Genomic DNA, 13,445 nt, shown 5'->3' with positions numbered 1-13,445 from the left:
CTAAACAGGTCTACCCCTCTCAGCTTCACATGGACCTGCCAGCACTAACAGAGACAAACCTTAAGTATGCACCATCCTACAGTGACCAGAGAGCTGAAACTCCTCCAGGGGATCAGAAACTTGTTAGCTCCTTCATTGTCCTCTCTCTCAAAGTCTGAGTGTCTCATTTTACATAATCAAAATGCATTTCAGGATTCAGGGCCAGAAAAAAGGGGAAAAGCCAAGAGTTTGCAAAAGAACCACCACAACTAGTCTGTCTGCTGATTTCCTGAACTGAAATACATTAGTCTCTCAAACACTGCACTTAGCTGGAGTCTGTAGTTCAAGAATGGTTTTGACTTTCATGGTTTTAATAGCATGGAACTGGCATTTTCTGTATTTCCAACTGCATTATTTCTGAGGATAATTTGTGACACACACATTGCCAAAAGGTTGGAGAAATCCTGGACAAATCTTCATCCCCTACTCCTGACATCACTGACAAGAGCAAATCTTGTATGTTAGCAATTTCACAGACGAAAGGCAATAGCGTATTTCTGCAGCCAGGAAACCTCACCGTAGCCCAGTCCAGCTGGGGGAGGAGCAGAGGCTGCAGTGCTGCCAACTGTCATCCCTGCCATGTGATTGCTGAGCTGCTGGACACTGGCTGGCAGGGGCCCATATTGCTGGAAGGTCGACGTCTGGCTGACGGGAGTCGGGGCTGAGCCTGGCAGAAACGGCTGAGAGGCAGGTGGCCTGAGAAGGAAGAGGAGAAACTTCACTGGACTCCTTGTCAGCAACTGCAATTCTCCGTGCCTTTTAAAATTTTTCTACCACATGAACACTAGTTGGAGCTCAACTATTTACACACAACACTGTAGGCTCCGTTTCAGAACGGCTCCGAATCCCTTCCATCAAACAAGTTCCTCAGTTCTTAAAACACAAACTCCATGCTTCTAGAATTGTATTAAATCCACTTCAGTTATCCCAACAAATCAGAAATGCTGCAAGAGTCTACAGGGTGAACCACAGCAAGGCCTGCACAGCCATGTAAGAACGCTCTGTTGCTCAAAGGATGTGGACTCACCAGCTGACAGTGCTCAGCTTAACCAAAAGGAAACACAAAGCCACCACCTTCCCCCATAGCAGCATGGGAGTGAAGCAGAGGTGACTATTGCCACTTTTACTATGGAGGTAATGGCAACATCTTTCTGGAGAAGATGCCAAAGAGCTTTAGATGAAGATAACTCAGGGATCAGTAACAGAAAGGGACACACAATCAATACCAAGGAATTACTCAGTAACGACAGAGAGCAGCACGCTCCAGACAGAAATCAATTCACACTGCCAAGGAGCCAAACACTGTGGCTGTGTGGATACAAAGACAGAATACGGGAATCAGAAGATTCCTTATGAAAAAAAATGACTACCAATAAGTCTTTGAAGAAGTGGTTTTGATCAGTCAGCAGTCATCTCCAGAGATTCTTACTGTCTAACAAATAACTTTATGGCAAAATGCTGTTCCAAAACAATAAAGAAGCAATAAAGAAAGTCAATGTACACCAAAGAGAAACAAACAATTTGGTCTGATTTAGACTCTCAAAGGTCTAGACTTAATGCTTTTGTTATGATTTGCTGTTCTGGTACCTTGGCATCGGGGCTGCTGAGGCTGGAATCCCGTTCTGCACATCTCCATGTCCAAACTGACTGTATGCCAGATGGCTGGAAGGAAGAGATGCTCCAGAGGCTGGAGGAGGAGCTCCAGATGTTGGAGGGGCTCTTAATGAACCTACAGATAGGAGGAGGAAAAAATAAACTAAATAAATCCCAAAAGACTCTCAGAAACAAGGGCTTGATCCAACTACCATGAAAAATCCAGACAATAAAAGTGCAGAAATAGTTTAGCAGTGGACAAATGGATGTATCAATACTCCACAGGCAACAAATCATCTCTACAACTACATCAGAAGTAGCAAAACTGAAAGCACCAATATTTTTAGCCAGTGTCACTAGTCAGTATCTCCACACAGACCAAGTAGAAAAATCTGTACTGTGAAGGGTCTTCCAAGGTCAGTCTCATCTTTTGATGAGGAAAAGTAATTTTATCTTATCCATTAGACATTAAATTCTTCCCCCTCCAAGACCAGTTGTTTTTATTCAGACCAAGAATAATATTCAGAGGGAACCTGCTGTTCATTACAGGTCAGTTTTCCCTACTTGAAATGTAAGCAGGTTATGCAAACAGATTCAGTTCTCAAAAATTACAAGGTACAAACTGCTTTATGTATAAACATAATGGGGGCCACCTCTCAAGGCTGGAGGCTAACACAACCCTTTCTCACCCTTCAGACTGCACCAGTTTAGTCACAGCCCAAACATATTTGCTTCAGCAACAGCTCTTCACACTTCCCACAGACCACACAATGCTGGATACATCACCAGCAGACCAGCTGCACTGTCTACTTCCAAAACAGGCAATATAAACTTCTACTGTAATATTATTGTGTTCAAAATGCTGTTAATTAGAACAACCAAAGGATCTAATCACAAATGAACATACTGTTAAATGCAGATGACTGAACCACCCCAGGAGACCAGGGCAGCACATACACACTGCTGTGGCTCTGACAGTGACCAGCATGACAAGCTTAAAAGTGACTTAGAAACCTTGTGAGGAGGCATTATGGAATAGGAGATAATAGAAGTCACTTCTCAATTCTATAGTATCATTTATACACCAAAGCATGAGGTTTCAGCTCATATTTTTATCTGCTACATGTAATTCTTGCTAAGCTTGTGCGTGTCAATTCAAGGAGGTATTATCTACATCTTGTATGAATAATCAGTCATTTCTTGGGGCTTTTTACTTCACTACTAAAGCTCCTCCTGTTCTTCAATCTGAGACTTAGGACTTAATTATTTCCAAAAGACATTTATTATTTTTATACACCTTGATCCCATTAAATCTTGTCTTTTCTAAACTACTGTTACAGAGTCTTCATCTTCCTCTGCCTAAGCATTTCCCAAGCTTTGCTTGTATGTTGCGAGGTATTTCTATTTCTGAATGTCTTTTGTGATACCTCTTCAGCTAATATGGTGTATTTTCATCATTTCTGGAATCTCTTTGCTTTGATGGCAAATGAAAACTGCTTGGTATTGTTATCTTTTGTCTTTGAGGCACATGTTATCCAATTCCTGGATGGATCCTACACTTCCTTTTCCCCACCTTAACTTCCTTCCTCCTCATAACAGCCATATAACAGACATACAGGCTTGCTTCAGGAAAAGCTTCCTATCACCTTTTTTCTAGTTCTTGTCACAAATACACTTCTGTAACCATTATCACAAATGGCTCAAATAGCCATCGAAATATATTCACTTGAACAGATATGAGTGTCTTGTGGTTTATTAGCTTAAGGTTCATTACTCTTGAGGAATGCTGAAGTTCCCCTTCACCACCTTTAAGGTATTGTTCTTACTCATCACAGACCTCAAAACAGAGGTAGATTAGAACAAAATGGGACATATCTGTGATTTTACTCAAAGCCCCAAGACTACGTGGTCTTGGCCCAGCTCTGACTCCCTGCTCTTCTCAACAAATCCATACTGCTGGAAATAGCTCTTCCAAAATACTACTAGTTGGAAAGAAGGAAAAATACAATAGGAGCTCTTGCAGTGTTTCTAATTCTCACATCTTGATTACTAGCTTTGCAGAAGTACTTCTTTCTTCAAGACACAGCTTTTGGAATCATGACTACTCCTAACACAAATTGGGTTTCCATGCTGTGGCCAAAGAAGCTAAAAACTTGTCTTTTTTCCCCTTAAATGAAAGCACAAGTCAGAAAAAAACCACATCTCCTGACTCCCAGTAACAACCTCCTGGTGCTGGAGGAGATTTTTCATTGCTTCATGGCAGTGATAGCATTTCAAACCTCATGTTTTAGTTCTCTCTCAAGTGTGAGACTGCATTGTTTTAAACTAAGGATTCTCCCTCACAGAACCTGAATGGGCCAATTCAGGTTTTGAAATCAGTCTTCAGAAAACAGTAGTTTCAAGTCAGGTTTTACCTATGAATCTGCAGACACATGGGATTTCTGCTAGGATTATTTCTTCATAACCTATTGATGTTTTGGGACTGCTGCCTAGAAATAAGACTGGGAAGTGTCCCACCCACTTCTGTCTGGATAATCAGGTACCCACACCTCTGAGATAAACACCCCTATTAAATGGGAACTTGGCACAGAAGAAGTGGCACAGCACAAACACTCCCACAGGAAGGACATCATTTACCTATGAAATTAGGTGCAAGAGAAGAAGTGTCAGAGTTGAGAGATACAGGAGAGCCCTTCGAAGGGAGCCCCAAGGAAGGAAAGTAACCTGGAAAGACAGAATACACCAGCAAATGAAGCCTGAGAGAAGGCACAAAGAGTCAGTGTTTCCAATGCTGAGGACAGTCTGCAGTAGAGCACACATCATATACATAAAATCCAAGTCTAATTTACCACCTGATTGCTTAAACTGTATTCCCTCTCACTGTTGTACCATGCATAACATCATCCACATAGTTCATACAGTAACATTAATACAAGGGTTAACAGCATCATCAACTGAGTCTAGGCAAAACAACCCAGCGACAGCTTAACTGTTGCTGGTGTTCAGATGACTCTGGTTGCACTTACAATTGCATGATCTCATCAGAAGGAAATCAACAGACTGGCTGCAAGAGTAGTGCAAAATTGTCCCAGTTCTTTCAACGTTTTCATAGGAGGAAGCAGGATTTTTTCAGCTAGCAGCAGGTTACTCCACTTCTGGTCCCAAGCAAGACTAGCATCACTGGCACAGCATTCCCACATTTCCATTACTTAGGGCTCAGGTTTGCCACATAAATCAGATACTAAAGACTCCCTGACTCAGGATGGCACCTGCTCCTAACACTTCTCTATTCAATTCTCCATGTAATTTCATTGTTACTTTTAAAATAAACCCCCAAGACAACTTCTTTGAGATCACAGAACAACACTGACAGTTTTCCTTTCACCTCTCTGTGTTCTTCTAGTGCCTCTGAAATGAAATCTCTCCTCTATATTATGCAGCTACAGCAGGTGTTGTCACACAGACCTTCAATAAACAAAACATGTTGGTGATGAAAGGACAACTGTCACTATCTTCTGTATGCTGCCTTTGAGAATGCAGTGTTTGGTGCCACTCTCTTCCTCATGATGTCCAGAGCTAAAAACGTCTTCTAACTACTACTGCAACTACCAGTCAACCTCTGGCTGCTGTGCTAGTGCTCCAGTTCTTACATTCCTTCCTTCTAAAGACAGGAATCTTGGATTTACAGTAACAGGGCCAAAATGCACAACCTGACAACTGAGATTGCCTTCATACAGTCTTATCTCAGAAGAAAAGATGGAAGAGAAAGATCCACAAACCATGGGTGGCCTTTGCCTGACACACCAATGAAGTACATCAGATACTATTGGTAGTACAATATCTTTTTGTTGTCCAAATGAAGCCACCTTGCTGCCCTCAGTGTCTCACTAGCTGTCATCATTACTGGTGCAACTGAAACCTGCAGTTTTAGTCTCTACACTTTTATATTATCAAGTTTTCTAGGGTATGTCTTTGCTGAGCTGCCATGAACCATGCTTCTGTTCCAAAAATAACCAGAAATAACTCAAAAGCAAAAAAGTTCATTTCCTTTAAAACAAATGTTTTTCAGACTAGTAAAGTTCTTGAAGTATCTGATGGAAGATGCTCCTCATCCTAAACATCCTTCATGATGCTGAAGTTTCTCCTCATCCTTCCATGGGACAGGAACCACCAGTCAGTCAAGGCTACACTGAGCAGCCCAACAGAGCACTGGGTGGCTGGGCTCTGCCTCTGCCTGCCCTGAAAGCAGGATTTCTTTCCTCTGCCTACTACTGATTTTCATTACTTTCATAGGAATTTAAATCCTCTGTGAAATTAGTTCAAAACTCACAGATTAAAAGAGCTGTTGGAAGACAATTATTGAGAAGAGGGGAGGAAGAGGATTAAGAAAAGGAAGATGGAGCAATTGAATAATCCATTCTTTAGTACACCATGCTAACTCATCTTCTACCCCACCACCCTGATAACTCCGGGCAAAAAACCTAACAAGGTAATTTTTCACCTCCTGAATTTGCCTCTCCTGTTAGTTTCAAGACAACTACAGGAGAGTAAGTCACAAACCATTAACATGTTCCTAATTTACTCAGAATACCAATCTGAAATCTAAGCAAACACTTCAGACTGTGAGTTCATGTTGCGCTTATCTCATCAGAACTGAGCTCATCCACGTGGTTTGGAAAGGCAGAAACACTTCTACCCAAAACAGTCATATTTTTTCCTCTACATATCAGAGGTTAAAATAATTCTTCACTTCCCAAAGCAATTCAGGTACTCAGAAAGAAACAAGGACTTCTGAAGTTCTTTAACAACTTTAAGATAGCCTTCCTTTTGGAAACAGGAAAAAAATCAAGTTCAAAAAACCCAACAAAGCAGTTAAAAACAAACACAAGTGATAAGATCCTGCAGAACCAAGCAAATTCTGCAACACATTAGCTTGCCACATGCCCAGAAACTTTCTGTCAGGTTTAAAGCCATTACAGCTAACAGCTCCAAATACACTTTCTGCATAGAGTTGTATGTCTTAATCTTTCAGGATGGAGTGCAGATCTCTCTATGTAACAATGTAAGGCAGTTTCAATTATAACGCTGTTCCAGTCCCTAACTGCTGCCCCTCAACACAACCTCATCAAGAGGATTGTCCTAGCCAGAAAAAAAGAGCAGGCCGTGCTTCCCAACATGTTCATTTTGTGAGCTATTACAAGAAGAGTAAGCCCTGCTAAAATGGACAAATGACAGAACAGTGACCTCAGAAGGTACAGGAACAACATGGTTTTTAACATTAAGCCACACATAGAAGACAGGACAATTGCTACCATAAAATAAAGACTAACAATGAGAAGTATACAGAAACACTTCCATTCACACAACAGTTCACGTGTTACCCATCATCAAGTTTGGACTGAGCAGTACCTTGTGGAGGGACTGGCTGCTGATAGCCCGGCATGGGACCATTATACGCTCCGTACTGAGACTGAGGGACCGCTGGCAACGGCTGTCCTCCGTAGGCAGGCTGCTGGTAGCCCTGGTAGCCAGGCTGAGGTTGCCCATAAGGAGGCCCTGCGTGAGCTTGTTGGTTTACACTCATTGTATTCACATCCCCAAACTAATCTCACCTGCAAAAAAAGGGGAGGGAAAAAAAAGGCTTTTAGCAGACATAAAAGCAAACTGGCTGAGTGGGGAAGGTGAAACGTTAATGGTACTTTACTCTTGCACAACAATTTTTTCACATAGGATAAATGCTTGACAAGAGCTAGTTAGAAAACAGCATTTCCAGAAATTGTTTTCTAATCAATTTGTTTTCTAATCAAATTCTAATTTCTAATCAATTTCTAATCAAATTGTTTTCTAATCAATTCACTGTTTCACCCTGGTTATACTTGTGATCATCACGTGAGGAAAACACACCCCTAACCATAGCAGATGATTACCATCTTTGAGACACCTTACAAACTACTTCCACCTCACACAGTATCAGCCCATCAGGAAATAGATTTCATGACACAGTTGAGTGATTCTTGAACATAACACTTCAATAACACTGAGCAAATCCAGCTTCCATCTCTGTTAGTCTACTTTATCATGTTTCCTTGCCACAAGCAACATGTGCTTCACCATCTACAAAGGCTGCTGCTTCACGTGTTTCATAGAATCCAGAAAGGACCAATATAGTGGGTTTTGGCTTCTCTCAAAAAAAATCCCAAAGCAATAGATGGAGTCCTTCTGAAGCACAGCAGTTTCAGAGAACTGAGATATTCCTAAGGCAGCATCACAGAGATAATCACCTAAGAAAGATGTTCAAAATGGAAGAGTATCACATGCAGTGATGTTACTAAAGGAGTTATACAGAAGTCTAAGGTCTGAAACAAAGATGGGAGAGATGGCTCTTGGCAAAGTTGCACAAGAAATCTTGCTTAACAGATTCCTAGTTCTTCCAACTGACTGTATAAAGAGATTAACTAACTTTATGAGGACAAAAACCAGAAATGGCATTGGAGACCCCAAACCAAACAAGCCATTCTCATAATGCCATGGTACCAAGCAGGGAGACGAACCACAAAGCGTTTGAGTTGTGGATAGCCAACAAGATGACTTCATGGGCAGGAGATTCCCTCACCTATTTCTCACAGGTATTCTGCATACCCTGTACTCCCTTGGACACCACCTATGTTGCTTTTACCCTTTTCACCTAGGACTGAAGAGACTGAACTAACACTCAACAGAGATGTGTGTTTAGAGCAATTCAAGTTTTTGCTAAAAACCCTCAAGTTTATGTGAAAATGAAAAGTTAAAGTAAATAACTAATGATGCCCTCACACTTTGCTTCAAACCCTGTGTTCAGATTTACTATGTATTTTTAACAGAGGAGACAAAGCTGTAACAGCCACCAGCCAGTTGAGACAAGTCAGAGTCCGTGTTGGGATTTAACTTGAGCAGATAAACACTGAAGCTGTTCTGCCTATACACTGATCAGTGTGCCAACCAGTCCTAAGGCTGGTTCTTCACATTACCAAAAATATGATGTCAAAGAATTATTTCAACAATTGACATCATGGTTGTACTGCAAAGGTACTAAAATAACTACAGCTCTCAAAGAACTATCCACATAGAGAAAAACTCTTTCAGATCCAGACGTATCATAAAGGGAAAACACGTCCCACAACATAGATCTAATTGCTGAGCATAATACAACATTCTACATTCAATCACCTATAGATAATAAATATGACAAACATCAATACTAAGAATACTAATGCTTACACTGCAATTAGATATTAGGCTTTATATAAAGGAAATAAATAAAGTTCCCTATTTTTCATTCTTCAAGCTGCAGGAAGGTAATGATAGGGTTTTTGTTTAGCAAAAGAACTGTAGAGGTAATTTGCTCTTGAAAGTATCATATGGCATTTGGAGGAGCGTGGTAGGTTTTTTGATCAGCTTGCAGTGTTTTTAAACATGATTATCCATGATAAACATGACAGCAAGAAGGTTATTTCTAAAGATTCTGGTTCCCAACATCACCTTTGACTTACTTCTGGAGACCAGTCTAACCTGAGCAACCATGGGGCCAGGAAAACTGGACTTTGGGACCTGCTCCCTTCCTCAGAAGGTTAACCTCTTTCTCCCCAGGTCAACAACTACTGTCAACACTGTAACCACAGACCTACCACCAAGCACCTCCCATCCAGCACAAACAGGAAAGTAGAGAGCTAAAGCAGATTGCTTTAGCTGCACATCTTGGAACATCCAGGCAGGGCTTTCTACCAAGGAAGGAGGGCTGCCTTCTCTTCTTCCTGCCTCTAATTATTGGTTATTGGACTGTGTATGAGAAGTGTGGCTTCTAATGACTGCTCCTACAAACAGGTCCTTCCTCCAGGAAGAGCTGCAGGTGAAGCAGCAGCACCTCACAGGACACCTCTTGAGCTGTAATCATTTAGATACTCTTCACAAGCTGCACCCACAGGAATCCCTGAACAGACCTAACATTTGAACGATGACAGGGCAGATCAATCTTTCACGCTTTTTGCTTTTCCCCAAAGCATGATAAGGCAAGAACCCAAACCTTGGGTTTTCCCCAAAGCATGATAAGGCAAGAACCCAAACCTTGGGTTTTCCCCAAAGCATGATAAGGCAAGAACCCTTGCAAACCACTTCTGACTTCCTGTTTTGAGTGTATATGCAGTAAGTGATCTTACCTGATGATCTCTTCTCTTTTCAACCTTCTCTTCCCTCCCTCATGGGAATATCAGTATTTCCCACTTGAGCAAGTATTATCTTCTGACTTGTTGCTCTCTGCAATAATAAAGAAACCAAGAGGTAAGCTCATATAGCGCAAACCTTACAGATTTTTTCCTACACTTTCTATGGCAAAAGCAGCTACAGAAAGGAGATGGTTCTAACCCAGCATGCCAACTGAAAGGCAGATACACTTCAGACCTTTAGCTGGCCCACGTGGCAGCCAGCACAGGCTCATCTCCACCACAGCACAAGCTGATGTTTGCTCTACACTGGCAAAGGGTCAAGGAGGAAGGTGGAAAGGAGGAGGAAGACTCAAGAATAAGCCCTGTGTTGAAGTTGAGGACAAGGCTGCTTCATTGTTTCAGTTGATTGACCAGCTCTAAACATAAGGTTAGTGACATGTTTGCTCATCACCGATGTGCAACACTGTAAAGGGCTGGGCCAAGACTATCTTCCTCTGAGAAGGCAAAAGACAGCTTGTCACTGAATGAGTCCATTTTCCTTATCTCCCAGTACAAGTCACTTGTATCAAATAGGATTCATTTTGTCTTCACTAAAAATGTACAGGAAGAATGAAACACATACACCAGATAAGGAGAAATGGAGAAGACAGGCTGTTTCACTTGACAAAAATACTGAGGATATTCCTTTGCATGTAGTAACACGTTACCACAGCTATGCCAAACGTAATATCAAAGAACATGCTGTTGAACATCAGATTACTACTCAGCAGTTACAATACAGGAAGCTCAAATACACAGGGCTCGTGCTATTGTGAAAATAGTATGGCAGCAAGAGGTCATTACTGGAAATAACTTCTTTCAAAGCACAAAGCAGTCCCTCCCTGACATTTTCTATTTCTGGTCAAAATAGTTACACAGCTAAAATCCATAGTGGAAAGCTGTTATACATGACAAAACCAGCACTGACCAGCAACAAACTGAAGGGAGAAAAATGCACAGTAACACTGGGGCAGGGGAGAGAAGCCTCAACGTTTACAATAGCTTCCAGATTCCTTAGTATTTAAACAAAAACTACAGTGCAGTTTTCATGGCCTGTTTCTTTCACAAAAAAAACAAGCCTAGTGTTTCATGTGAGCTTGTTTCAATCAGCAAATCTCCCAAATCACTGAGAACTGCATATTCATCATTTTTCATAGTCTGCATTCACTGGCAATTCCCTTTTGAAACCAAAAAGCTTCATCTCATCAGCTCTTGATCACTTTCTAAAGGAAATGCAAAATTACTTCAGAAAGATGGCAGTGCTTTTTCTTTTCCTGATCCTAGAGAAACAAAAGGCTTGTTGGTTTCAAGTTCTGGGGAGATTGGCTTTTATTAAAAAAGACAACAGCATGGCCCCCTACATTAGGCTGAAATCAAAGGGAACACATCTACTTAATTACTGAACAGAAATCAAAACCCTTTCCAAAAGATGGGGCAGAAGAGGACAATCAGCATCCTCAGAGAGCAATTCAGAATATCACCTACAGTGCTTTTAACGCTTACTTTCTGACATTTAGGCTATTCTTAAAGAATCAGACCTTGGAGCTAAGAACACTTCTGAAAGGCAGATGTCCTTGTTTCACTGGCAGCTTGAGTAAGTCCCCTACAAGCACTCATGGAACACTTGGGGTTTTTTCAGATACAAGAAACTCCTGGCTGGCTTTCCTACAGAAAATCCTGGAAGAGATGCTCATATCCTAGATGTCAGAGACTGGCAACTGCTCTGGAAATACTCAGGCCATTATAATAAATGCCTTCTCTACATTTGTGCAAGTCAATTCAAATGGCACTACTGGAACTGCTCCTCCAGGCTGGTTGCATTTTTGTGGTGCTCTGTCTTTCCACCTGGGCAGATTCTCAGTTTCTCACACCACAGGTACTGCTTCCTTCATCTATGCATTTTGAGTCACTGCCAGAACAGTTCATGGTGGGTATAAGACACACAGTTTTCAAAACAAACTTTGTAATTAGCTATCAGTGAAAGTCCAAGAGCCACCATATTTTCACTGAAGACACTTTCAGGAGTAGACAGACCAGCTGCTAGAGCTTCTTAACACAACAGGTACTAATTCAAAGAGGTCTTTCAGGCTTCAGGACACAAAAATAAGAGCTTGTAGCTAAGGTACGCTCACTTGCATGTTTTTCTAAAGAAAGGACACACTAAAACCTATTTTGTTTGATTCACCACCTTGAGCAAGGTCCAATACAACATACAAGAGTGAAACTAGTTAAAAACCAAATACAAAAAAACCCCTTAGTCTTGACCTAACTTTAAACCAATCACTATTTCCAGCCCCTGCCACCAGCACCATGTATTTCCTCCAGTAACATTTTAAACTCTTTCTTAACTGAATTCTCCTGGTGGGACAAATTTACATCTCTATCTCTGTAATAAAGCTCTAAGGAATGATTTTTAAAACGCTCAGTTATGGGCATTGCTTCTGCAAAGCAACCCTGTGGAGGCCAAAGCCGTTCAAAAGCACAGTGGAAGAAGTGAAAGACTTCTCTCTTCCTTAGCTACCTCCACACACATGTTACAACATGCCAAGCCATCTGACCCACTTCTGTGAACTTTGCACAAGTAGAATTGATTGGGAAAAGTTACCAGAGTAGTTTACAGAAGAGGCCAGAAGGAAGAATGGATTAACAGAACTATGTAGAATAAGATTAAAACATGCTATAACGCTAAACAAGTTCTCACATACTTTGTGACACTGACCACCTTTCATCCAAAATTTCTGTTCTCTGAATCCCTCTACAGAAATACACATTATGCAACTTCCACAAGAAACAAAGAAGCTCAGAATTAGCTTTTCCCAATGCATCCTGCCCTGTCTATACTGCCATTTCAGTGCTTTCTATGGTAACAAACTTGTTGAATAAGTAAGAACAAGCTCTATCTTCCCAATTCACCGCTAACACCATTTTCAAACCTAGAGATGAAGAAACGTCCATGTTCTTTCTTCTGGAGACCTTGCTGTGATCACTTTTAGTCATCCTTTGTACCTTGCCCTTCCTTAGCCAACCATCAATTGTTTCTTGGATTTTTGACCCTCCTTCTGATAATAAGGATTACAGGAAGAAAATACAGTCTTGTAGTAACAGGAGTAAACATTCTAGGAGGTACAAACTTCAAACAATGCTTTAGACACCTGCTTACTGCTGTAACAGCTTTCAGCCAGGAAATTAGGATCTGGAGAGAATGTCACAGCATACTAAGAAGTATTGTATTCCTTCTATTGATACTTCATAGTCTGTCTATAGCAATAAAGAATCCCGAGCGGTACAACTTCAAGCAGAAAAGGGCAATTCCAGAAGCAAGAATCTTTCCACATAAAAGTGGACAGAAATGCTTATACTTCCACAGACAGCATATATACATGACTGAAGGTAAATCTCTAAAGACAGGCTCTGGAGTTTTAGGTCCATCCATTCCATAACCAGAAAATCTACTGTACAAGCAGGGAAAAAAAAAGGGGGGCGGGGGGAAAACACGAACTTAAAGCCAAAGTTCCCTTCAGGACAACTTCATGTTATTAAACAGTAAAGATGTTAGGATAAAACCAGCAAGAAGCT

The 13,445-nt window shown here is 41.2% G+C and overlaps 1 protein-coding gene across 4 annotated transcripts in view; it reads right to left on the bottom strand.

Annotated features, from left to right (window-relative positions):
* SEC24C (SEC24 homolog C, COPII coat complex component) overlaps positions 1-13,445 on the bottom strand; it is a 33,579-nt gene that overhangs the window by 18,831 nt on the left and 1,303 nt on the right. For 2 of the 4 annotated variants that reach the window (XM_062001152.1, XM_062001153.1), the window contains exons 2-6: positions 9,825-9,921; positions 7,042-7,244; positions 4,270-4,356; positions 1,627-1,768; positions 557-735 (exon numbers count right to left, since the gene is read on the bottom strand). In XM_062001152.1, coding sequence (XP_061857136.1) covers positions 557-735; positions 1,627-1,768; positions 4,270-4,356; positions 7,042-7,216 — 583 coding nt within the window. In that variant the 5' untranslated portion in view covers positions 7,217-7,244; positions 9,825-9,921. The remainder of the gene's footprint in view (positions 1-556; positions 736-1,626; positions 1,769-4,269; positions 4,357-7,041; positions 7,245-9,824; positions 9,922-13,445) is intronic. The other 2 variants (XM_062001154.1, XM_062001155.1) reach the window with 1 other exon arrangement.

Source organism: Colius striatus, chromosome 8 (assembly GCF_028858725.1).
Source record: "Colius striatus isolate bColStr4 chromosome 8, bColStr4.1.hap1, whole genome shotgun sequence".
Taxonomy (NCBI): Eukaryota; Metazoa; Chordata; class Aves; order Coliiformes; family Coliidae; genus Colius; species Colius striatus.
Note: the sequence above shows the minus strand (reverse complement) of the source record. Positions and strands in the feature narration are given on the sequence as shown.